The 25,426-nt window shown below is 48.4% G+C and overlaps 3 protein-coding genes and 1 long non-coding RNA gene across 15 annotated transcripts in view; 1 reads left to right on the top strand and 3 right to left on the bottom strand.

Moving 5' to 3' along the window:
* Positions 1–10,299, bottom strand: part of CBX1 (chromobox 1) — a 43,353-nt gene extending 33,054 nt beyond the window's left edge. For 2 of the 9 annotated variants that reach the window (XR_013406621.1, XM_015119398.3), the window contains exons 1-3: positions 10,128–10,299; positions 8,710–8,827; positions 3,442–3,525 (exon numbers count right to left, since the gene is read on the bottom strand). Coding sequence is in view for 3 of the 9 variants with exons in the window: in XM_015119398.3 (XP_014974884.1) it covers positions 3,442–3,512 (71 nt within the window). In the remaining 6 variants the exon portion in view is untranslated. Of the gene's footprint in view, positions 1–576; positions 1,009–1,086; positions 1,305–3,441; positions 3,526–8,709; positions 8,828–9,957; positions 10,044–10,127 lie in introns of those variants that run through there. The other 7 variants (XR_013406619.1, XM_077971360.1, XR_013406620.1 and 4 more) reach the window with 6 other exon arrangements.
* A 10-nt stretch (positions 10,300–10,309) lies between these two features.
* On the top strand, positions 10,310–23,875 carry SNX11 (sorting nexin 11). Of its 3 annotated transcripts, none has more exons than XM_077968595.1 (8): positions 10,322–10,394; positions 13,537–13,596; positions 14,536–14,590; positions 15,078–15,164; positions 15,801–15,901; positions 20,134–20,229; positions 20,403–20,615; positions 22,366–23,875. In XM_077968595.1, the coding sequence occupies exons 3-8, from the start codon at positions 14,549–14,551 to the stop codon at positions 22,637–22,639; spliced, it is 813 nt and encodes a 270-aa protein (XP_077824721.1). In that variant the 5' UTR covers positions 10,322–10,394; positions 13,537–13,596; positions 14,536–14,548; the 3' UTR covers positions 22,640–23,875.
* On the bottom strand, positions 10,330–12,650 carry LOC144335641 (uncharacterized). The gene is made up of 2 exons (XR_013406636.1): positions 12,575–12,650; positions 10,330–11,764 (listed from the first exon to the last, which is right to left on the bottom strand). It is a non-coding gene; the product is annotated as an uncharacterized LOC144335641 (long non-coding RNA).
* Positions 12,794–25,426, bottom strand: part of SKAP1 (src kinase associated phosphoprotein 1) — a 325,743-nt gene continuing 313,110 nt past the window's right edge. Inside the window, exons 14-15 of one of the 2 annotated variants that reach the window (XR_013406615.1) lie at positions 24,123–24,166; positions 12,794–12,938 (exon numbers count right to left, since the gene is read on the bottom strand). The gene's annotated coding sequence lies outside the window, so the exon portion shown is untranslated. Of the gene's footprint in view, positions 12,939–22,099; positions 24,167–25,426 lie in introns of those variants that run through there. The other variant, XR_013406614.1, reaches the window with a different exon arrangement.

The raw sequence follows: 25,426 nt of genomic DNA, 5'->3' as shown, positions 1-25,426 counted from the left end.
CAAATTTTCCAATAAGGAAAAGTTGGCTAAAAACAGAAGGGCCCACGAAACAAATTATTACCTCACAATCTCACATACTTACTTTTCCTGTGTCTCCCAATTTCTCGCACCGCACACGATCTAACAATCTCTCACTACCTCACTCCGTTCCTTAACTATTAACTCATCTACGCATTTTTACAATTTCAACTTTGTGAGACCAGTTACGATCCCAGACAAAAACGTATGGAACTAATTTTGAATTAAAGCAAGAGCTGCACTTGGACATTTTTAACTCCCCAAAGGAATCATGGAGTGAAGGTAGTAGGAAACCTGGAAAAGTAAAAAAGGCGTATTCAATCCTTTCTTCACAATTATCCTTACAGCCTCCCCACTGTAAGGACCCATCAGGAAGCAAGGGAAGCCTCCTTTCCCCTTTATTCTTACACACCTTACAGAAATATTCTCGGGATCTCCGCCCTACTTATCTTAACAGCTCCTCCCCTTCCAGAGCCAGGCCCAGCAAACGCCTGCCCCTCCCCCTCCGTGCCCCCTTTCCCAAATTATTCCACACATCTCCTCCTCCAATCAGCACACCTTGTGCGGCCCAGAGCCCTCTTCCAATTCACTCGAAGTTACTCCTCCGTAGTCCTGCAAAGCCGGGTTCCTCTGGCAGTCCCGGCCGGACCCAGGGTCCTCCGAAAACAGTTACAAACCTCGGGTCGTGCGGTCGTCAGCCCCTCCTCATGCCTATCCAAGCCTCAAGCCTGTCCCCTTCCGCCCTATCCCGCAGCCGCCCAGGCAAGCAACACTGTCCCAGACCACTCGGGCTCCGAAGAGCAGCCCCAAGTGCTCGGCCCACCCCGAAGCGCTTTAGTCTCAGGCTCAGGATTCGCACCCCGCCCTCTCCATCCTTCACGCAGCTGGCACGGACGCCTCAGCGCCAGGCGGAGAGCTCAGCGCGGGAAGCGGAGAAGCAGGACGCTGGACCCGGGCGCGCTCCCCGCTCCTAACCTCCGCCTAGAAAGCGCGGCCCCTAACGCAGGGCTCCCGCCGCCGCCGCCGCGCCCCCTCCCCCAGCTCTCCCGCCTCCAGCGGGCTCCTCACCTCAGAGCAGCGCCCAAGAGCCCGAGAGGAATCGGTGCTGCGCTACTGGCGCGTCGCGTCGGGTCGCCTGGGGGAGTGGCGCCCAGGAAGGCAGCAAGCCGGGTGGCCGCAGTGGAGCCCCTCACTGAAGCGGCGTACCGCAGGCCCCAGCCAACGGCCCTCCCCTCAGCCGAACAAAAGAGCCTCGCACTCTGCGCTGCCCGCCGCCTGCATCGCGCAGGCGCGACGACCCGCCGCACGGCACCATGGGCCTCGGGGGTCTGTCCAAGACTACAAGGCCCGAAGCGCAGTGCGCCGCGCACGCACAGTAGGCGAGGGTGGTAGGGATTTCTAGTTTTTAAACTGTAACGGTGGAGAGACTGCAGCGTAGAGCGTTGTAACCTAGAAAATTAGAACACATGGGCCAGGGACGGTGGCTCACGCCCGTCATCCCAACACTTTGGGAGACCGAGGCGGGTGGATCACCTGAGGTCAGGAGTTCAAGACCAGCCTTACCAACAAGGTGAAACCCTGTCTCTACTAAAAATACAAAAATTAGCCGGGCCTGGTGGCAGGCGCCTGTAGTGCCAGCTACTCAGGAGGCTGAGACAGGAGAATTGCTTGAACTTGGGAGGCGGAGGTTGCAGTGAGCCGAGATCCAGCCACTGCACTCCAACCTGGGCGATGGAACGAGACTCTATCTCAAAAAAAAAAAAAAAAAGAAAAGAAAATTAGAACATAAGATTTTCATAAGCAAGCCCCTTTGATGCTTGGCCCCCAAAAATCAACCACTTCTGGACAGTTCTGTAATTCACATCCTCAAAATTTTTGAATTTCAGATTCTTCACCAGAACTTTATCATATCTCCGCTGCCTCAAATTTCCAATGATTTCTTAGTCCTCAAATCTCTACCTCCTCAAATCTCTGTAAAATTCCTACTTAGGCCGGTACGGTGGCTCAAGCCTATAATCCCAACACTTTGGGAGGCGGAGGTGGGTGGATCACCTGAGGTGAGGGGTTCAAGACCAACCTGGCCAACATGGTGAAACCCCATCTCTACTAAAACACAAAAATTAGCTGGGCATCGTGGCAGGCACCTGTAGTCCCAGGTACTCGGGAGGCTGAGGGAGGAGAATCGCTTGAACCCAGGAGGCAGAAGTTGTAGTGAACCGAGATCGCACCATTGCACTCCAACCTCGGATAACAAGAGTGAAACTCTGTCTTAAAAAAAAAAAAAATCCTGCTCAGTGTTAAGATTATTTCCCCTTCCCGGTCTTCCCTGATTCCCTAGAGTAGGTTAGGTCCCCCCGTAGGCCTCTCATAGCTTCCTAAATTTCCCCCTTTTTATTGGCTGCACCACAAAAATGTCCCCTTTTTCATTGTCATTTGTGCCCACCTTTTTCAGTGTCATTAATCTCCGTCAGCACCTTTCACTCAATCATCCCAATGAAACACACAATTAGGAAAAAACCATGTTTTTAAGCCACAATATAACTAAAGTTTTTTTTTTTTTTTTTAATTTTAAAGTATCCTTCTAATCAGGAGGAAGAGGGAAACTCTATTGCACTCTACCCCAAAAGGCAGCAGTTTGCTTTTATAAAACAGTTTTGCTGATGAAGGCACTGTTCAGGGCAGGAGTTTGCATTTATGACAGTTTTGCTCATGCAGGCACTGTTCAGGGCTCTGGAGAACTGTCATGTAGGAAGAACCCAGCCCAGCAACATCATAATAGAGTTTAGTTAAAAGAGCTTCAAGAAAGCACAGAGAAGAGGACAGGTGAAACCAGCTGGACTTCCTGCTTCAAGTGAGTATGTGGAGAACTTTTCTGTCTTACAAGAGGATTGTAAAACACCAATCAGCACTCTGTACCTAGTCTTACAAAAGGATTGTAAAATGCACCAATCAGCACTCCGTAAAAACCTCCCAATCAGTCCTCTGTAGCTAGCAAGAGGATTGTAAAATGCACCAATCAGCACTCTGTAAAATACACCAATCAACACTCTGTAAAATGCACCAATCAGCGTTCTGTAAAATTCACCAATCAGCAGGAATCTGAAAGTAGCCAATCGTGGGGAGGACTGAAAAAAGGGCACTCTGATAGGACATAAATGGAAAATGGGTGAGGACAAATAAGGGTGTAAAACCTGGGCCCTTCTTCACACACCCCCCCCGCCCCCGCCCCCGCCCCCGCCCCCGCCCCAGTTTCTCGCCAGCCAGCAATAGCAACTGGTTAGGTCCCCTTCCACGCTGTGGAAGCTTTGTTCTTTCGCGTTCTTTTGCTTTTCACAATAAATCTTGGTGCTGCTCACTCTTTGGGTCCCTGCCAGCTTAAGAGCTGTTTTTAACACTGTGAAGGTCCGCGGCTTCATTCTTTACCTCAGGGAGGCCACGAACCCACCGGAAGGAACCAACTCTGGACACAAAGACAGCAATTCTTCCTGAAACATTTGGGCTGGGTTTCTATGAAGAAGCAAATGAGAAGCATCGACTCACTTCCTCCTGTAGTGTACTGTTTTTGAATGATGATAATGATGAGAAAATTAGTTGTAATGATAAGTAGCTACTATTAATGAGTGGGTTGTTTTTTGTTTTTGTTTTTGTTTTTCCTGAGGCAGAGTCTTGCACTGTCGCCCAGGCTGGAGTGCAATGGCAAGATCTAGGCTCACTGCAACCTCCCCCTCCCGGGTTCATGCAATTCTCCGGCCTCAGCCTCCCAAGTAACTGGGATTACAAGCGCACGCTACCACGTACAGCTTATTTTTTTGTATTTTAGTACAGACGGGGGTTTCACCATGCTGCCCAGGCTGGTCTCGAACTCCTGAGTTCAGGCAATCCAGCTGCCTCAGCCTCCCAAAGTGTTAGGATTACGGGCGTGAGCCACCACATCTGGTTTATTTTTATTTTCTTTTATTTATTATTATTTTTTGAGACAGAGTCTAACTGTCACCCAGGCTGGAGTGCAGTGGCATGATAGTGGCTCACTGCAACCTCCACCTCCCGGGTTCAAGTAATTATCCAGCCTCGGTCTCCCGAGTAGCTGGGATTACAGGCGCCCACCACCATGCCCAGCTAATTTTTTTGTTTCCTGAGACTGAGTCTTGCTCTGTCACCCAGGCTGGAGTGCAGTGGTGAGATCTCGGCTCACTGCAACCTCCACCTCCCGGATTCAAGCAATTATCCAGCCTCAGCCTCCTGAGTAGCTGGGTTTACAGTCGCCCGCCACTGTGCCTGGCTAATTTTTGTATTTTTAGTAGAGAGGGGGTTTCACCATGTTGGCCAGGCTTGTCTCAAACTCCTGACCTCAAATGGTCCCACCACCTCGGCCTCCCAAAGTGCTGGGATTACGATTATAGGTGTGAGCCACCGTGCCCGGCCTTAATTTTTGTATTTTTAGTAGAGATGGGGTTTCACTGTGTTTTCAGGCTGGTCTTGAACTCCTAACCTTGTGAAACCCCCCCACCGCCCGGGTCGTGGCCTCCCAAAGTGCTGGGATTACTAGTGTGAGCCACCACGCCTGGCCTATTTTTTTTTTTTTTTTTTTTTTTTTGAGACAGAGTCTCTTGCTCTGTCACTCAAGACTGTAGTGCAGTGGCGCGATCTTGGCTCACTGAAACCTCCATCTCCAGGGTTCAAGCGATTCTCCTGCCTCAGCCTCTGAGTAGCTGGGATTACAGGTGTGTGCCACCACACCCGGCTAATTTTTCTGTATTTTTAGTAGACATGGGGTTTCACCATGTTGGCCAGGATGGTCTGAATCTCTTGACCGCATGATCTGCTCGCCTTGGCCTCCCAAAGTGGTGGAATTACAGGCGTGAGCCACTGCCCTCGGCTGATTCGATTCTTTTCTTATAAGGGTAACTCAGTCATCATAATCTTGCTCAAGACAATATTTGAAACGATATTGCTCATGTCCACAGGAAATGCATCTGTCACATCCAGTCTCTAAAATCACAAGTAGGCCTGGTGAGGTGGCTCATGCCTATAATCCCAGTACTTTGGGAAGCCGAGCTAGGAGGATTGCTTGAGGCCAGAAGTTAGAGATTAGCCTGGGCAATATAGTGAGACCCTGTATCTACAAAAAAAAAAAGTCAGGTGTGGTGGTACACGCCAGTAGTCCCAGTTACGCAGAATGCTGAGGCAGGAGGATCACTTGGGCCAGGGAGTTTGAGGCTGCAGTGGGCTATGATTTCACTGCCAGTGCACTCCACCTGGGTGACAGAGCAAGACCATGTCTCAGAAAAAAAAAGAAATAATAAATAAAGAAAAATAAAAAAGAAAATCACGAATAATATGGAGAAGGAAAATATTATTTTAGACCTTCTTTACAGCATGTCTATGGGATTAACAGTAATGATGAATAAAAGGAACGGCTTATAGACAGCACTCAGTAAATAGTAGCTCTTTTAGATTCATTAGATGGCTGCTTCTGAGATATGATAAAAGGAGTAGAGGAAGTATAGAACTTTAAAAATATATTCTTCCACATTGAAATTCTTTGTTTCATTTTGACCACTACTTGATATTCTGTTGTTAAAGATGTATTCATTTGAGGTTAACAAGTACCCTCTTTTAAAATGCAAATAGCCGGCCGTGGTGGCTCAAGCCTGTAATCCCAGCACTTTGGGAGGCCGAGACGGGCGGATCACGAGGTCAGGAGATCAAGACCATCCTGGCTAACACGGTGAAACCCCGTCTCTACTAAAAATACAAAAAAAACTAGCCGGGCGAGGTGGCGGGTGCCTGTAGTCCCAGCTACACGGGAGGCTGAGGCAGGAGAATGGCGTGAACCCGGGAGGCGGAGCTTGCAGTGAGCCGAGATCCGGCCACTGCACTCCAGCCCGGGCGACAGAGCAAGACTCCGTCTCAAAAAAATAAAAATAAAAATAAAATGCAAATAAACTTAAAGCTATCACTTCTCTGTTACCGCTGGTAAATCCGATTCTCAGGGCGATTTCCTGGTAGTAACTGGACTCTAATTAAAATATACACTTCTCAAATTATGCACTCATAGCCCTGAGTTTGATTGGTTTTCTTCTGCTAAGGGATCAGTGCTGGAGAAGTGCTTATCATTTGCTAGCATTTTAGGTATGATAAGGATTGGCCCCATTATCAAGTGTTAGAAACTACTGTTGAAAAATACCTGGCCGGGTGCGGTGGCTCACGCCTGTAATTTCAGCACTTTGGGAGGCTGAGGCGGGTGGATTACCTGAGGTCACGAGTTCAAGACCAGCCTGGCCAACACCATCTCTACTAAAAATACAAAAAATTAGCTGGGTGTGGTAGTTCATGCCTGTAATCCTAGCTACTTGGGAGGCTGAGGCAGAATGGCTTGAACCCAAGAGGCAGAAGTTGCAGTTAGCCGAGATTGCACCATTGCACTCCAGCCTGGGCAACAGAGTGAAACTCTGTCTCAAAAAAAGGAAAAAAAAATACCCTAGGCCGGTGTCGTGATGCCCCACTCCTGTAATCCCAGCACTTTGGGAGGCCGAGGCGGGCAGATCACCTGAGTTCAGGAGTTCGAGACCAGCTTTGCCAACATGATAAAACCCTGTCTCTACTAAAAATACAAAAATTAGCAGGGCATGGTGGTGGGCACATGTAATCCCAGCTACTCAGGAGGCTGAAGGAAGGAGAATCGCTTGAACCTGGGTGGCGGAGGTTGCAGTGAGCACAGATTGTGCCATTGCACTCTAGCTTAGGCAACAGAGTGAAACTCCATCTCAAAAAAAAAAAAATAAAACCAGGCTTGGTGTCTCATGTCTGTAATCCCAGCACTTTGGGAGGCCGAGGCGGGTGAATCACCTAAGGCTGGGAGTTCCAGACCAGCCTGGCCAACATGGTGAAACCCTGTCTCTATTAAAGATACAAAAATTAGCCAGGCGTAGTGGCGGGCGCCTGTAATTCCACCTACTCAGGAGACTGTGACAGGAGAATTGCTTGAAACCCAGGGGAAGGAGGTTGCAGTGAGCCGAGATTGCACCACTTTACTCCAGCCTGGGCGAAGAACGAGACTCTGCCTCCAATAAACAAAAAAATTAGCTGGGCATGGTGGCGCATGCCTGTAATCCCAGCTACTCGGGAGGCTGAGGCAGGAGAATTGCTTGAACCCAAGAGGCAGAGGTTGCAGTGGGCTAAGATCGTACCATTGCACTCCAGCCTAGGAGATGAGAGCGAAAGCAAAACTCCATCTCAAAAAATCAAAAAATAAAAAATAAAAAGAAATGAAAAGAAAAATGGGCACAGTGGCTCACCCCTGTAATTCCAGCATTTTGGAAGGACGAGGTAGGAGAACTGCTTGAGCTCAGGAGTTCAAGACCAGGCCGGGCAACATAGTGAGACCTCATCTATACAAATAATAATAAAAAATTAGCCGGGCATGGTGGCATACACCTATGGTCCCAGCTACTTAGGAGGCTTGAATAGGAGGATCACTTGAGCCCAGGAGGTCGAGGCTGTCTTAATATTAAGACATGTGAGGCCAGGCATGGTGGCTCACACCTGTAATCCCAGCACTTTGGGAAGCCGAGGCGGGTGGATCATGAGGTCAGGAGTTCAAGACCAGCCTGACCAATATGGTCAAACCCCGTCTCTACTAAAAATACAAAAATTAGCCGGGCATGGTGGCACGTGCCTGTAATCCCAGCTAGTCAGTATGCAGTTTCTTGAGACTTTCCTGATGAGATCAGTGATGAATTTAATAAATGTGATTTTTTTTACATTGAATAAATGCATTAACATTGACTGATCTGCATAATTCTGTACCAGTATTTTTTAAATGGCTTCAGACTCCCTATTGCACTTAACCTTTTTTTTTTTTTTTTTTGAGATGGAGTCTCGCAGTGTCTCCCAGACTGGAGTGCAGTGGCGTGATCTCGGCTCACTGCAAGCTCCACCTCCTGGGTTCACGCTATTCTCCTGCCTCTCCTGCCTCAGCCTCCCGAGTAGCTGGGACTACAGGCGCCCGCCACCACGCCCGGCTAATTTTTTGTATTTTTAGTAGAGACAGGGTTTCACCGTGTTAGCCAGGATGGTCTCGATCTCCTGACCTTGTGATCCACCCGCCTCGGCCTCCCAAAGTGCTGGGATTATAGGTGTGAGCCACCACGCCTGGCCTGCACTTAACCTTTTTTTTTTTTTGAGACGGAGTCTCGCTCGGTAGCCCAGGCTGGAGTGAGTGGCCTGATCTCAGCTCACTGCAAGCTCCGCCTCCCGGGTTCCCGCCATTCTCCTGCCTCAGCCTCCCAAGTAGCTGGGACTACAGGCGCCCGCCACCTCGCCCAGCTAGTTTTTTGTATTTTTAGTAGAGACTAATACAAAAATACAAAAATTTTGTATTTTTAAAAATTTTGTAAAAATACAAAAATTTTGTATTTTTAGTAGAGACGGGGTTTCACCGTGTTAGCCAGGATGGTCTCGATCTCCTGACCTCGTGATCCGCCCGTCTCGGCCTCCCAAAGTGCTGGGATTACAGGCGTGAGCCACTGCGCCCGGCCCACTTAACCTTTAAGAAATGACTCCATCTCCAAGGTGGTGTGTACTTAAAAAATAAATAAATAAATAAATAAACACTTCCAGTCTCGGCAACATAGGGAGCCTCTATCTGTATAAAAATTAAAAAAATTAACCGAGTATGGTGGCACACACCTGTGGTCCCAGCAGCTCCAACGGCTGAGGTGGGAGGATGACTTGAGCCCTGGAGGTTGAGCCTGCAGTAAGCTGTGATCCTGCCACTGCACTCCAGCCTGGGCAACAGAGCAGGAACCTGTCTCAAAAAAACAAAGAAAAGTTACCATTTGTTGAATTTGGGTAGTATCAAAGAAGAATATTCAAAATTGTTTGAGAAGGCTAAATATACTCTTCCTTTTCTCAACTACATATCTATTTAAGGCTGAATTTTCTTAATGTACCAAAACAACAGAGCACAACAGAGAAAGGGGAAGCACATATGAGAATCCAGCTATCTTCCTTAATTTATTTTTATTTTTATTTTTTTACAATGGAGTCTCCCAGGCTGGAGTGTAATGGCGCAATCTTGGCTCACTGCAACCTCCGACTCCTGGGTTCAAGCAATCCCCCTGCGTCAGTCTCCTGAATAGCTGGGATTACAGGTGCCCATGACTATGCCCAACTAATTTTTGTAGTTTTAGTAGAGACAGGGTTTCACCGTGTTGGCCAGGCTGGTCTCGAACTCCTGACCTCAGGTAATCCACCCGCCTCCAGCTCCCAAAGCGGTGGAATTACAGGCGTGAGACACCGTGCTCGGCCCCTTTCTTTTCTTCCTTTTAGCTGTTTTTCTTTTTTTCAGACAGGGTCTTGCTCTGCAGAGATCAGGGCTCCCTGCGGCGTCGAACCCCTGGTTCAAGACTTCCTCCTGCCTCAGCCTCCCTAGTAGCTGGGACTACAGGCACATGCCACCACGCCTGGCTAATTTTTAAATTTTTTTTTTGCAGAGACGAGAGTCTCCCTAAATTTTGGTAGGGCGTGTCTCAAGACTAGCCTCAAACGATCCTCCCGCCTCGGCCTCTCTAATAAGTGTTGGGATTACAGGCGTGAGCCACCGCGCTAGACTTGCTGAAATTATCTTTAAATAAGTTGTTAAAAGACCATCGCAAAAGTCTTCAACACATTGAACGGTTTTCTCTTGCTCCCTAGCTGCATGATGCTGCTTCCAGTTTGTTTTGGTGTGAGCCATCTGAGTCGCCGGACCCTCTCGAGTCTGGCTTTCACTCTGACAATCGGTCAGTGGCTTTACGAATCGGAATCGGAGTCCCCTTGATAGCTCCGCTGGGGAACAACAAACTACGAGGTTCCAATGGTGACTCTCGAGACTTAGTGAGGATCCAGGGATGTGGGCTTCCTAAAGCCCCGAACCTCCCACACTGCAGACCGTACCTCGCATTAAGGGAACAAGAGTAACAATCCCCTCACACCCCTCTGCTCTCGCGACCCACTGGCTGACCGTTGCGGACGCCCCCTGGCCGCTGATTGGCTTCCCCTGACAGTGGGCGGAAAGCGGCCCCGGATTGGATATCCGAGCCCATTCGCCGTCCCTCACCCCGCACCTGCGTCCACTCTCTAGCGTCCCAAGTGAGTGGAGGGGGGATCCCGACTCCAGTCCCGGGCCTTGGCAAGCGGAACTGCGCCGTTCGGAAGCGGGAATCCCACTCAGAGCCCGGGCCTGTAAAGGCGGGGCGTCCTGGGCAGCCGGGGTTAGGGCGTCTCCCGTCGTGCACTGGGGCACCGGCGACTCACCCGGAAGGAGAAGCCGTGATCTGGCTATATGGTGGGGCGCGGGCGGTGTCGCTGTGGGGAGCTGGTGCTGTTCTCAGGTGAGAGTGCGTGGGCGGGGCCTCGGGGAGTAGGGGCTGCGCTCAGGTGAGGGGGCGTAGGCTTGAGCGTCAGTAGTGGCACTCGGGATGGTGGCATCGCTTTACATCCTAGGGAGGGACTCTCTTACCACCCGGCATTAAGGCAAGGGCTTGCTGGGGATCCAAAAACCGACTTTTCAGTTTACCTTCAAAGTATATCTTTCACTTCCTACTCCCCCGGCTTAATCGGAAAGGAAGAAGGATCATGTGGACCTTTCGGTCCTAGTTTGTTGCGAATGGAGGAGGAGTGATCGTAGTAAAAGACTGGGGACATTTACTTAAACGGCTAAGACTGGGGGCAATGGCGAGTATTTTACGTGGACACGGGAGACTTGCGGTAGATTGTGGTCGCCGTTGTTAATTACCTTCCAAGTGAAAGGAGTAGGTTAGAGATGGACAAAAAGATGGAGCATAACTGCTTGGTTGAGATCACACAAAGCTTGGTCAGAACTGGGAGCTTCCTCTATCTAGTACGTGTGATATTTATAATTGGAGGGAGAGCTTTTTGAATTGCTATCTGCCATCTGGCACTAAGGGCTCAAGATTGAGTAAGAAGGGACGGTAGTCTCAGTAGTTCCATCTACTTTAATCACCTGATTTTTTTCTTAACCTGTCTCTTGAAGTTGTTTAAATGGGAGAGAAAATAAATGGTGAGACTAAAGCCTTGTATTGTTACTATATTAGAAGCTTTACGATGAATCTACTTTGTAAACAGCAAACAATTGGGTACTCACCAGCGCTACTGGTGCTGGTACAGGTGAAGAAAGTGAAGGAAACTTCAGATGTGGTTGAAAGGGCCCAGGAAATGTAGTTAACACCGAGTTATGTAATTAGCTATGGTCACTGACTCTAGCCTTATTTGGATGACGTACAGATCCATCTCCCAGATTATAGAACTAAAGTTAGGAACTTTCTGCTTCTTCTCCAGAGGCAGAACTGAGCTTTTTCTTTTGAGGAGTGGTATCTGTGGGGAGGAATCTAATGAAGAATAGTGGTTGCTAGAAATTACTACTTGGTGTCTAGGTTTTTGTATTTGTTCCAGTGTTTGTTTGTTTGTTTTTGAGATAGGGTCTCGCTCTGTCGCCCAGGCTGGAGTGCAGTGGTGTGATCTTGGCTGACTGCAGCCTCTGCCTCCTGGGTTCAAGCGATTCTCATGCCTCAGTCTCCCGAGTAGCTGGGAGTACAGGCCCGTGCCACCATGCCCAGCTAATTTTTGTATTTTTAGTAGAGACGGAGTTTTTGCCGTGTTGGCCAGGCTGTTCTCGAACTCCTGGCCTCAAGTGTTCTGCCCGCCTCAGTTTCCCAAAGTGCTGGATTACAGGCAGGAGCCACTGCGCCGGCCCAGTGTTTTTAAGGACAGTTACAACTGCAACTTTCTTCCTTTTTTTTTTTTGAGACAGAGTCTCACTCTGTTGCCAGGCTGGAGTGCAGTGGTGCGATCTCTGCTCACTGCAGCCTCCACCTCCTGGGTTCAACTGATTCTCCTGCCTCAGTCTCCCAAGTAGCTGGGACTACAGGCACGCGCTACCACGCGCAGCTAATTTTTGTATTTTTAGTAGAGACGGGGTTTCACCATGTTGGCCAGGATGGTCTTGATCTCTTGACCTCGTGATCCGCCTGCCTGGGCCTCGCAAAGTGCTGGAATTACAGACATGAGCCGCCGTACCTGGCCCATCTGGAGGGTTTTTTTTTTTTGACAATGGAGTCTCGCACTGTCACCTGGGCTGGAGTGCAGTGCAACCTCCGCCTCCCGGGTTCAAGTGATTCTCCTGCTTCAGCCTCCCAAGTAGCTGGAATTACAGGCGCCTGCCACCATGCTCAGCTAATTTTTTGTATTTTTAGTAGAGACGGAGTTTCATTATGTTGGCCAGGCTGGCCTCTGGAGGTTTTTTTTTAAAAAAAAGCCAGTTCGGCCGGGCGCGGTGGCTCAAGCCTGTAATCCCAGCACTTTGGGAGGCCGAGGCGGGCGGATCACAAGGTCAGGAGATCGAGACCACAGTGAAACCCCGTCTCTACTAAAAATACAAAAAATTAGCCGGGCGCGGTGGCGGGCGCCTGTAGTGCAGCTACTCAGGAGGCTGAGGCAGGAGAATGGCGGGAACCCGGGAGGCGGAGCTTGCAGTGAGCCGAGATCGCGCCACTGCACTCCAGCCTGGGCAACAGCGTGAGACTCCGTCTCAAAAAAAAAAAAACAAACAAACAAACAAAAAAAAACAGCTATTTGTTTCTGAGTGGTATTGGCCCCAAAGGAAAGAAGAATTTCTTCATGAAAGTAGTGCAGGGCCCTATGCAAACTCTTCCTGAGACCAAGTGTATGATGATCATTTCGTTACTAAATTATGGTCCTGAATTTGACCAACCTTTTTCAAGGTACAAAAGATGTATGATCTCCACTGAGTGGATGACTGTGATTTCCTTGTCATCGTCTTTCCCATTGTTGGTTTTGTTTAAAGACACTTCAGAGTATTTAACTCTCTGCTCCTGTGCAGGCAGTTTATCGAATGCCTGCAAAGAGAAGAGAAAAAAAAAAAAACAACTTAAGGAGGTTAATTGTTCACAGCAAATGGGTCTGCTCTTTTTGGTCTCAGACATTTGACTAATATCTGGAATGTCATATATGGGTTGTTCTGGAATTGGAATTTCCCACCTTTCAGTTCAGGACCCCTTGAAGGTGGTGGCTGCATCAGATAAAAATCAGATTGTCAGCAAGAATACCATTTAAGATGGTACTGCAATCACAAAACCTTGGGTTTGCTCAACACCGTGTAGCCCAGTTTTGTCATGGACCATGCAGCTTCGTTTCTGCATGCAGTGTTTGTCTGTGGAGATACTTCTGGTATATTGGAGAGAATTGAAAAAGCTGTTTGCTTTGCTGATTTCATGGTGTAAACAAGTTCCCCTTCTTTTGAAATGTTAGTCTTGTGTTAGCAAAACATAAAACAGAAGGAAACTCATTACACAATCTTCTAATGGTAAGGCAGAACTAATAAGAGAATGTGTTTAAAATTAATTGTGGGACTGTAAAAATGAGTGCGTATGTGAATGGGTATGGGGGAAGGAGAGGGAGGGCTCAGAGATATTAGAGATAGTCTTGTTTTCCCAGGAGCCAGCCTGGATCATTTGTTGGCAGTACATACTGGCTGAAGTCAGTTTTCATTTCAAGGTAAATTGGAAAGGGAAATTAAACCTTATTGTTCCGCTCTTAAAAGAGAAGGGGGTGGAGGCGGCAGCCAGGGTGGATGCTGTTGGAATAGTTCTGGAAGTAACAAGATTAGTGCTGTATTTTAACAGAAGGTGACATCATGGGCCCCATTGGACTTGAGTAACCCTGTGCTGCAGCCTTCATGGTCCCCTTGTCGGAGTGGGTGATGTCGCTATACATGTAAACTGCCACATTGGGGAAAATCAGGGCTGAGGCTTTAATGAATCTTTACAAAGGAGCAGAATGCATCCTGGGTCGACCTGTGCAGCTGTGGGGTGCTTGGGCAGAAGTACAAACCGGATGGCATGTCAGGAGAGGAAGTCATTAGAACAGTTGGCTTGGGTTCCAGAGTATGGATTGGATACAGGGAAGGTCCCAACTGGGCAACCCACTCAGGTGCTCCTTGGACTATGATTCACCTGTGAGGAGGTGACTGGTGTTAGTGAGACTGGGAGAAATGCAGAAGCATTGGTGTTTGTGGGGACTTGGTTGTCTCTAGACAGCCGGGAGGGGGCGCTGTTAGGCTCGCTTTCAAAGCTGTGATCTGAGTGCTCACCAGACCCTGTTATGCCTGCGTTCTTGAAGGCAAAAGTTTTACATCTGGACCCGCCTGTTTTGGCTGCATGTGACAAACTTTCTGTAGACTCCAACACCCTTTGGGGAGAGGTGGCCTAGTTGAGGGCCTGGTCTGAGAAGGGAGGCAAATTCCCCAGGGCCTTTTAGCTTGGCATTGAGCTAATGGGTATTTTTTTTGCTTCCTCTTAAGTTTTACAAAAACAAAAAGTGTTGCCTGGGTTTCCCCACGGTCGTCTATTAAAAACTTTCAGGGTTTTCCCTGGTAAAGAATGGTAAGAACAGAGGCATACTAATCTTGATCCTGTATCCTCTATCCCTCATCAGATGTTTTCTTCCAATGGGCTTTTGGTGTAGGATGTCGGAGAACCAAGAACAGGAGGTAAGAGTGTGGTCTCCAGAGAACAGGTAGGTAAAAGTTGGAGAGGGGATTTAGGAGGAAAGAGGACACAGAGATGCAAATCATTACTCAGTAGTGTTCTTCCTGCAGTATTACTTTGGTGGTTCTGATGAGCTCAAAATAAAGTCAGGAGAAAGAAATCAATAGCAGAGGCATTCCTAGGAAATGGGGTTCCATTCTGACTAAATTTTCCATTGATTGGAATATACTGGAATGTAAGCTTCATGGGGGCAGGGACTTATGTCTCTTGTTCATGCTTTATTCCCAGTGCCTAGAATAGTGTCTGACACGTAGTGGGGCTCAGTAAAAATTTGTTGAATTGAGTGATTGAATTGAGTGAATGAATGAATGAATGAAAGTTGGTGTTGAATGAATGAAAGTTGGTGTTGGGTGGAAAAATCTAGCAACCTGTGTTGTCAGAGCTGCCTTGCTCTGTAGCTGAAGCTGAGGGAGTTTTTCTTACCTACAGGAGGTGATTACAGTGCGTGTTCAGGACCCCCGAGTGCAGAATGAGGGCTCCTGGAACTCTTATGTGGATTATAAGATATTCCTTCATGTGAGTGCATCAAGCTTCTGTATTGGGGTCAACGCTCTGCAGAGCTGAGGGGCTTGTACTGAGGTGTAACCCTTTTTTTTTTGAGATGGAGTTTTGCTCTTGTTGCCCAGGCTGGAGTGCAGTGGTGTGATCTCGGCTCACTGCAACCTCTGTCTCCCGGGTTCAAGCGATTCTCCTGCCTCAGCCTCCCAAGTAGCTGGGATTACAGGCATGTGCCACCATGCCCAGCTAATTTTGAATATATATTTTTTTAGTAGAGATGGGGTTTTATCATGTTGGCCAGGCTGGTCTTGAACTCCTGACCTCAAGTGATCCACCCTCCTTGGCCTCCCAAAGTGCTGGGATTACAGGTGTGAGCCACCGCACACGGCAAGGTGTAACCTATTTTTGAGTGTTTCTGGTGGACCCGAGACAGAAGACTTGGAAGAAAGGGAGGGAGGAAAGGAAAGAGAGTTTGAGGTATGTCTTTGAGTTGCTTTTGGGCTGCCTGGTGGCACTTTGTTCTAGTTGGGGACCTGATCAGGTCTGTGGCCTGATGGCATGGCTCCTCAGTGAGAGCAGTGATAGGGAGCTTATGTGAACTTGTCTTTTTTCCACTAAACCCTTTTCATGTACTTCATGTGCTTTCATGTATAGACCAACAGCAAAGCCTTTACTGCCAAGACTTCCTGTGTGCGGCGCCGCTACCGTGAGTTTGTGTGGCTGAGAAAGCAGCTACAGAGAAATGCTGGTTTGGTGTGAGTTTGCTCTTGCTTCCTTCTTGGGTCTGTTTTGGGTGCTTATGTAGGTACTGGAGTTGACAATGAACAGAACTTGCAACATACCAGGCACTAAGGAAATTGGGAAATAAGTTGTTTCTTTTTTTGTTTTTTGGGTTTTTTGTGGTTTTTTTTGACATAGGGTCTTGCTCTGTTACGGAGGCTGGAGTGCAGTGGCGCCCTCATGGCTCATTGCAGCCTCAACCTCCTGCGTTCTAGCAATCCTCCCACCTCAGCTTCCTGAGTGGCTGGGACTGCAGGTGCATGCCACTACATTTGCCTAATTTGGAAAATATTTTTGTCGAGATGGGGGTCTCCCTATGTTACTAGGGTGGTCTTGAACTCCTGGACTCAAGCAGTCCTGCCTTCGCCTTCCAAATTGTTGGGATTAGGTGTGAGCCACCAGGCCCAGCTGGGAAATAATGTTTTTTTCTTTTTTTGAGATGGAGTCTTGCTCTGTTGCACAGGCTGGAGTGCAACGGCGTGATCTCATGTCACTGCATCCTCCGCCTCCCAGGTTGAAGCAATTCTTTCTGCCTCAGCCTCCCAAGTAGCTGGGATTACAGGTGCCCACCATTACGCCTACCTAGTTTTTGTATTTTTAGTAGAGATGGGGTTTCTCCATGTTGGCCAGGCTGGTCTCAAACTGCTGGACTCAAGTGATCCACCCGTCTCGGCCTCCCAAAGTGCTGGGATTACAGGCGTGAGCCACCGCTCCTGGCTGGGAAATATGGTTTTTTTTTTTTTTTTTTTTTTTTTTTGAGACTGAGTTTTGCTCTTGTTGCCCGGGTGCAGTGTCGGCTTACCGCAACCTCCACCTCCCGGGTTCAAGTGATTCTCTTGCCTCAGCCTCCTGAGTAGCTGGGATTACAGGCATGCGCCACTACTCCCGGCTAATTTTGTATTTTTAGTAGAGATGGGGTTTATCCATGTTGGTCAGGTTGGTCTCGAACTCCCAACCTCAGGTGATCCGCCTGCCTCAGCCTCCCAAAATTGCTAGGATTATACAGGACTGAGCCACCGCACCAGGCCCTTTTTTTTTTTTTTTTTTTTTGAGATGGAGTCTGGCTCTGTTGCCCAGGCTGGAGTGCAGTGGCCGGATCTCAGCTCACTGCAAGCTCTGCCTCCCGGGTTTATGCCATTCTCCTGCCTCAGCCTCCCGTGTAGCTGGGACTACAGGCGCCCGCCACCTCACCCGGCTAGTTTTTTGTAATTTTTAGTAGAGACGGGGTTTCACCGTGTTAGCCAGGATGGTCTCGATCTCCTGACCTTGTGATCCGCCCGTCTCAGCCTCCCAAAGTGCTGGGATTAACAGGCTTGAGCCACCGCGCCCGGCCAGTTTCTTCCTTTTTAAAAACAATAGTTGATGGTTTGTGTGGATTTCTTTTTTTCTTTTTTTTTTTTTTTTTGAGGCGGAGTCTCACTCTGTCACCCAGGCTAAAGTGTAGTGGTGCAATCTCAGCTCACTGCAACCTCTGCCTCCCGGGTTCAAGGGATTCTCCTGCCTCATCCTCCTGAGTAGTTGGGATGACAGGTGCACACCACCACTTCTGGCTAATTTTTGTATTTTTAGTAGAGACGGCGTTTCACCATTTTGGTCAGGCTGGTCTCCAACTCCTGACCTCATGATCTATCTGCCTTGGCCTCCCAAAGTGCTGGGATTACAGGTGTGAGCCACTGTGTCTGGCCTTTTTTTTTTTTTTTTTTTTTTTTTTAAGATGGAGTCTTGCTCCTGTCCCGTCCAGCAGACTGGAGTGCAGCGGCGCGATCTCAGCTCACTGCAACCTCCACCTCCTGGGGTTCAAGTGATTCTCCTTCCTCAGCCTCCTGAGTAGGTGGGATTACAGGGGTGCGCCACCAAGCCCTGCTAATTTTCTTTTTTCTTTCTTTCTTTTTTTTTTGAGATGGAGTTTCGCTCTTGTTGCCCAGGCTGGAGTGCAATGGCTCGATCTCAGCTCACCGCAACCTCCACCTCCTGGGTTTAAGCGATTCTCCTACCTCAGCCTCCCGAGTAGCTGGGATTACAGGCATGTGCCACCACACCCGGCTAATTATGTATATTTATTTTTATTTATTTAAAAAAATTTTTTTTTGAGACAGAGTTTCACTCTTGTTGCCCAGGCTGGAGTACGATGGCATAATCTCAGCTCACTGCAACCTCCGCCTCCCAGTTTCAAGGGATTCTCCTGCCTCAGCCTCCCAAGTAGCTGGGATTACAGGCATGCACCACCATGCCCAGCTAAGTTTTTGTATTTTTAGTAGAGATGGGTTTCTCCATGTTGGTCAAGCTGGTCTCGAACTCCCGACCTTAGGTGATCTGCCTGCCTTGACCTCTCAAAGTGCTGGGATTACAGGCGTGAGCCACCATGCCTGGCCTAATTTTGTATTTTTAGTAGAGATGGGATTTCTCCATATTGGTCAGGCTGGTCTCGAACTCCTGAGCTCAGGTGATCCGCCCGCCTTGGCCTCCCAAAGTGGTGGGATTACAGGTGTGAGCCACCGCACCCAGCCTACTTTTTGTATTTTGTATTTTTATTTTTGAGACAGAGTCTCACTCTTATTGCCCAGGCTGGAGTGCAATGGTGCGATCTCGGCTCACTGCAACCTCTGCCTCCTGTTTAAAGCAATTCAGACAGGGTTTCACCATGTTGGCCAGGCTGGTCTTGAACTCCTGAGCTCAGATGATCCACCCGCGTTTGCCTCCCAAAGTGGTGGAATTACAGGCGTCAGCCACCGCACCCGGCCTGTTTTTTTTTTTTTTTTTTTTGAGACGGAATCTTGCTCTATTGCCCAGGCTGGAGTGCAGTGGCGTGATCTCAGCTCACTGCAAGCTCCGCCTCCCGGGTTCACGCCATTGTCCTGCCTCAGCCTTCCGAGTAGCTGGGACTACAGGCGCATGCCACCATGCCCGGCTAATTTTTTGTATTTTTAGTAGAGACGGGGTATCACAGTGTTAGCCAGGATGGTCTTTATCTCCTGACCTCATGATCTGCCCGCCTCAGCCTCCCAAAGTGCTGGGATTACAGGCGTGAGCCACTGCGCCCAGCTGTTTTTTTTTTTTTTTTTTTAAAGGAGACATGAGGTTTCATCATGTTGCCCAGGCTGGTCTTGAACTCCTGAGCTCAAGTGATCTGCCCACCTCAATCTCCCAAAGTGCTAGGATGACAGGCATGAACCACGGTACCTAGCCGGGAGTGGGTTTCATAAACAACATAGTGTGGCTGGGCTTGGTGGCTCACACATGTAATTCCAGTGCTTTGGGAGGTTAAAGAAGGAGGATCACTTGAGGCCAGGAGTTTGAGACCAGCCTGGGCAACAGAGCAATACTCTGTCTCTACAGATACCTAAGTAAATAAATAAATAAATTAGGTGCACACAGTGGCACGTGCCTGTAGTCATAGTTATTCTGGAGGCTGATGCAGGAGGATTACTTGATCCCAGGAATTTGAGGCTGTGGTGAGCTATGCTCATGATTATGCCACTGCACTTCAGCCTGGGCAACCTGGAGAGAGCAGCTTGGAAAGCAATACCTTGTCTCTAAAATCAAACAGACAAAAATAATGTATCAGCATGGGTTTTATAGTCATAGACCTGGTTCCGATATGAGCTTTGCCGCTTACTAGCTGTGTAACAGTGAGAAATTTACTTAACTTCTCTGATCTAAAGTGAGTTTACTAATATCTTTCTCATGGGGTTTTGGGATGACTAAATGAAATAATGTTTATAAAACATTTAGCACAGTCTGGCTTGACACTTGGCATGCAGTCAGTCAATGTTAGCACCACCCCTTATTAAAAGCTAATTGTGGCCAGGGGCCGTGGCTCATACCTGTAATCCCAGCACTTTGGGAGGCCAAGGCGGGTGGATCACGAGGTCAGGAGATCAAGACCATCCTGGCTAACACGGTGAACCCCGTCTCTACTAAAAATACAAAAAATTAGCTGGGCGTGGTGGTGGGTGCCTGTAATCCTGGTTACTCGGGAGGCTGAGGCAGGAGAATGGCGTGAACCCGGGAGGCGGAGCTTGTAGTGAGCTGAGATCGCGCCACTGCACTCCGGCCTGGGCGACAGAGCGAGACTCCGTCTCAAAAAAAAAAAAAATGCTAATTGTATTGATGAGGCTTGTTTTCAAGGTATTTCCTTGATCAGAGGCTAGAATGACTATCTTAGATGTTAGAGTTATCGTGGGTGTTATATCATGTGGCTCCACAGGCCTGTTCCTGAACTTCCTGGGAAGTCAACCTTCTTCGGCACCTCAGATGAGTTCATTGAGAAGCGACGACAAGGTCTGCAGCACTTCCTTGAAAAGTGAGTGGACAGAACGGCTGGTGCTGGCCACTGAGGGTGGAGGCGGGGTGGAGGGAGGTGCCAGGCAGGATGGAGCTCCCTGCTCAGGTAACCAGAAGTTCTTCAGAGGATGGGGAATGGACAGCAGTTCCTCAGGGTGATGCTCTGTGTTGTGCTACCTGTATTTTCCCCAGGGTCCTGCAGAGTGTGGTTCTCTTGTCCGACAGTCAGTTGCACCTCTTCCTGCAAAGCCAGCTCTCAGTGCCTGAGATAGAAGCCTGTGTCCAGGGCCGAAGCACCATGACTGTGTCTGATGCCATTCTTCGATATGCTATGTCAAACTGTGGCTGGGCCCAGGAAGAGAGGCAGAGCTCTTCTCACCTGGCTAAAGGAGACCAGCCTAAGAGGTAACTGGAGTACTCTTTGAGATAGCAGGGGCTAGGTTTGCTATAACCTGGACCAGAGAGGTGTCCATTTGTTAGGGAAAGTAATGTCATAGCATTGGTAGCCTTTCAAGAGATCTTGTTCTTTGGGTGTGTGGCTTTCTATCCAGGTGGGTCTGTGTTAACCTACCACTGGGTAGCAGGAGCTCCTACTGAAACCTGGGGAGAGAGAAGGGAAAGCTTTCTCATTTATTCGGTATTTTATTCCTCCTCCCTCCCTTATTTATTTTTATTTTTATTTTTTTTGTGGAGATAGAGGCTCACTCTTCTGCCTAGGCTGGAGTGCAGTGGCATGATCTTGGCTCACTGCAACCTCCGCTTCCTGGGTTCAAGCGATTCTCCTGCCTCAGCCTCCTGAGTAGCTGGGATTACAGGCAAGTGCCACCACGCCCGGCTAAGTTTTGTATTTTTAGTAGAGATGGGATTTTTGCCATGTTGATCAGGCTGGTCTCGAACACCTGACCTCAGGTGATCACCTGCCTCTGCCTCCCAAAGTGCTAGGATTACTGGCTAGGATTACCGTGCCTGGCCTAATAGCTCTATTGACATAAAATTTACCTGCCATAAAGTTTACCTTTTTAGGTACAGTTCAGTAGTTTTTAATATAGTCACAGGGTTGTATAACTGTCAGCCACCACAGTCAATTTTAGAACATTTTCATCACCCCAAAAGAAACCTTGTACCCGTGAGTAGTGACTCCCCTGTCCTTCCCTCCCCCGTAGCTCCTGGCAACCACTAGTCTACTTTCTGTGTCTATGCGTTTGTCTATTTTGGACATTTACACAAATGGAGTCATATGATTTGTGGTCTTTTGTAACCGGCTTTTTTCATCTAACATAATGTTTTCAAGGTTCATTCATATTTTATCATGCATCATTACTTCATTGCTCTTTTTTCTCCTTTTTTTCCCCCATTTTTATGGCTAAATAACAGTCCATTCGTATGGCTAAATAACCACATTTTGTTTATCCATTCACTTGCATTTATCTGTTTTTTTTTTTCTGAGACAGAGTCTTGCTCTGTCGCCCAGGCTGGAGTGCAGTGGCATGATCTCGGCTCACTGTAAGCTCCGCCTCCCAGGTTCACGCCATTCTCCTGCCTCAGTCTCCCGAGTAGCTGGGACCACAGGTGCCCACCATCACGCCCGGCTAATTTTTTGTATATTTAGTAGAGACAGGGTTTCACCGTGTTAGCCAGGATGGTCTCGATCTCCTGACCTTGTGATCCGCCTGCCTCAGCCTCCCAAAGTGCTGGGATTACAAGTGTGAGCCACCGTGCCCAGTCTTTTTTTTTTTTTTTTTAAATTGAGATAGGGTTTCGCCAGGTTGCCCAGGATGGTCTCCACCTCCCAGACTCAAATAATTCACCATGCCCAGCCATTTTTTTTTTTTTTTAATTGGGCAGCCTCCTGAGTCAGAATAGGCTCAGAGAGACTTCCCTTCCATTCATTTTTGTTTATATGTTCATACTCTTTTTTTTCTGAGACGGAGTCTCACTCTGTTGCCCAGGCTGAAGTGCAGTGGTGTGATCATAACTCACTGCAGCCTTGACCTCCCAGGTTCAAGCAATCTTCCCGCCTCAGCTTCCTGAGTAGCTGGGCAGGCACATGCCAGCATCCGTGGCTAATTTATTTTTATTTTTTTGTAGAGATGGGGTCTCACTATGTTACCCAAGCTGTTCATACCTTTCTTTTCCTTTTCTCACTCTTTTCCAGTTGCTGCTTTCTTCCAAGATCGGGTAGGAGGAACTCTCCCTCACCACCTCCCAGTGAAGAAAAGGACCATTTAGAAGTGTGGGCTCCAGTTGTTGACTCTGAGGTTCCTTCCTTGGAAAGTCCCACTCTCCCACCCCTCTCCTCACCATTATGCTGTGATTTTGGAAGACCCAATGAGGGAACCTCCACTCTTCAGTCTGTGAGGAGGGCTGTGGGAGGAGACCATGCTGTGCCTTTAGACCCTGGTCAATTAGAAACAGTTTTGGAAAAGTGAGCTCTGGGTTCTGCTCTGAGATGGTCAGAGAAGATACGGGCCAGGAGACTTACTCATGTGGGACTGGGCACAGGGCAGGTATTGTGGGAGGCTGGGCTGCTTAGTGTCTTCTAGTCGCCTTTGTTTGGGCTGATTGACAGAGGTCAGTCATAACAGCCCCGTATGCCTCTTCCATGGGAATAAATACTGTGCAGATGTTTGTAAGTTAAGCATAAGGCCCAGGGGCTGTTGATTTTGAACAGAACCCCATATTACTCTCCTGGGGGCTGAGTTTTTGTAGGTCATTTGTATGTAGGACCAGGAGTATCTCCTCAGGTGACCAGTTTTGGGGACCTGTATGTGGCAATTCTAAGCTGCCATATTGAACATTGTCCCAACGGGAGTGGTTGTGTTGTATCCCCATCTTGGCTGGCTTCAGTTTCTACTGTAGCCCTAGAGCACTTTGTTTCTGGGAGGCTGGCCTCTTGCCTACCTTCTTGCATGGACAGTGGGATGAATATTTACTCTCCCACCTTCTTGCTTTTTCTTTCAATGATACCACTGAATGGAACTGGTGCTGTGACTTCTGCTGCTGGGGATTTATGTCCCGAGACCTTAGCCTGGCTGAGTGGAGCCTGAGACCTGCACAACAGCTCATGGTCATGCCTGAGAGAGAAGTGGCTGGCCACAGCCAGAAGAAACAACAACAGCCAGGAGCCTTTATTTTGGAAAAGACTGTCGGGGCTGTCACTGTCTCTTCTGGTTATAAAGCGGAGACGTGGCTATCTTTTCTGCAGGGTTAGAGTGGGCTCCTTTCTTTTTTGAATCCTTTTCTTCTCCTTTGGTAACAGCTCCCTGCCTCCAGGGCTTCCACCGCGAGCATCTCTGCTGTATTGAGCAGTCCAGTGGGGGTGCGAGGGCTTTGTTTCTGCCTGCCTGAAAGAGAGGGCTCTGGGGATGGAGATGAGGAACAACACGCTCTCCTTCAGACAATGAGGCATTCTCGCCTCCTGCTGCCATTCTTCATCTCCACTGAGAGCCAGAGCTGGTAGGAGCCGAGTGCCACAGGCATTCTGCATTGCTTTACTCTTAGGTTTGCTTGTGTGATTCTTCCCCTGCCTCTCACCCACTCCTCCCTCCTCTCACTATCCTACCCTGTCTGTGGGCTCTTTTACTACCAGCCTATGCTGTGGGACTGTCATGGCATTTAGTTCAGAGTGGAGGGGCTTTGGCCTGAAATAAAATGCAAGTATTTAAGATTGTTGTTGGCAATTTGTGTCTAACAAGCTGTAGCAGAGAGGGAGGGAGTGAGGGCTGGCAGTAGTTCCTTTCATAAATCATGAATTTATCAGCATGGAAATAATGGTTTAGAACTGTGCTCTGTAGCCCTCCTGCATTGTGTGTGCAGCTCAACTTCACCACTGGAGGAAGGATTGTCTTCCAAAGAGCTGGGATCCAACTCTTCTCACAGTTCTGGGCATGAACCTTGTTAGGTATAATTTACCTGATGCTGCTTCCATCCTCGCAGCCTGTCTGAGGTGCCAGGTGCTGAAAGAGAAATAAAGTTTGTCAACAGGCAGATGCAAAGCCCTGGCTGGTATTCATCCCTCTTTCCTGCCCGCCTCCCCTGGGTCTCTCCTTTATATGATGCAGCAGAGCAAGGCGAGGATAGAAAACCTACAGAGGCAAATCCAAAATGTCAGAAGAAGTTCATTTAAAAGGGGAAAAAAACTCCACGCGCAACCCTCACAAAAACCCGACAGATGCTAAGCTAATGGCATCCGCTTTGCCGATTGGTGGGGATGGCTCATGAATATTAATGAGCCCAGTGCTCCAAATGGTGCAGCTGTGAACCCAGCTGTGCCTGAAGCTCTCTGATCTCCATACTTCCAGACAGGAGCCGGAGGTGGTCTGTGTCAATTCCCTACTCAGCCAAAAAACAGCAAGCTGGGTTGGACTTCTTCTATTTGCTCCTTTTCTTCCTGGAGTTGGTGCTCAGCAGCTAGTTCTGCCAGCAGGCTAGGCTGCTGGGACAGCAGGAGCCATTCAAAGACATGGATGTGATTTTTCTGACTCCCAGCTTTTTTAATGATCCATTAGCAGCGTGCATACAACAGCACCTCAGTTAATCTAAGGCCAGGCACCATCTCCTTTCAGTCTCTCTCTTAGTTGAGTATAGGCCTTAGAAGGAGAAGTCCTAGGAAGGAAAGCACTTTTCTAATAATACAGGCCTAGGGCCATCAGAAAAATAGCACACATGAGTTTTTCTCTCCATCCAGATAGTGCCATAGGCCCCTCTTCTGTTTTGCTCTGTTCCTGCGTGTGCCCAGGTCTAGCCACTGTGGCTGATGACCTCTATGAAAGATGGAGGATTAGCTGGGGGTAGTGGCTCATTGAACTGTTTGTAGGATAAAAATGTTTAGAATTTAGTTTTGAGTCAAGTTCTGTCCTGATTTAGTCACCTTTCTTCTGTCAGATACCTCCATGGCCCACATCTAGTCATCCATAACCCAGGATGACTGATTCCAAGCTTGTGGGGATTGTTTGTTTGGTGGGAGGAAATGTGTTTGTGTGTGGGGGGGTTTCTTACCATTAAAACACTAAGTTTTATAAGCATAATTTTATTGGCCCTTTTCAGTGCCTCGCGAGGAAAGTAGGGTAGGTATATGCTCCTTTTTTCATTGAGGAAACTGAGCTCAATTTTTTTTTTTTTTTTTTTTTGAGATGGAGTCTCCCTTTGCCGCCCAGGCTGGAGTGCAGTGGTACAATCTCAACTCACCACAACCTCCACCTCCTGGGGTCAAGCAG

Source organism: Macaca mulatta, chromosome 16, assembly GCF_049350105.2.
Source record: "Macaca mulatta isolate MMU2019108-1 chromosome 16, T2T-MMU8v2.0, whole genome shotgun sequence".
NCBI classification, from domain to species: Eukaryota; Metazoa; Chordata; class Mammalia; order Primates; family Cercopithecidae; genus Macaca; species Macaca mulatta.
This window is presented reverse-complemented; position numbering and strand designations above follow the sequence as displayed.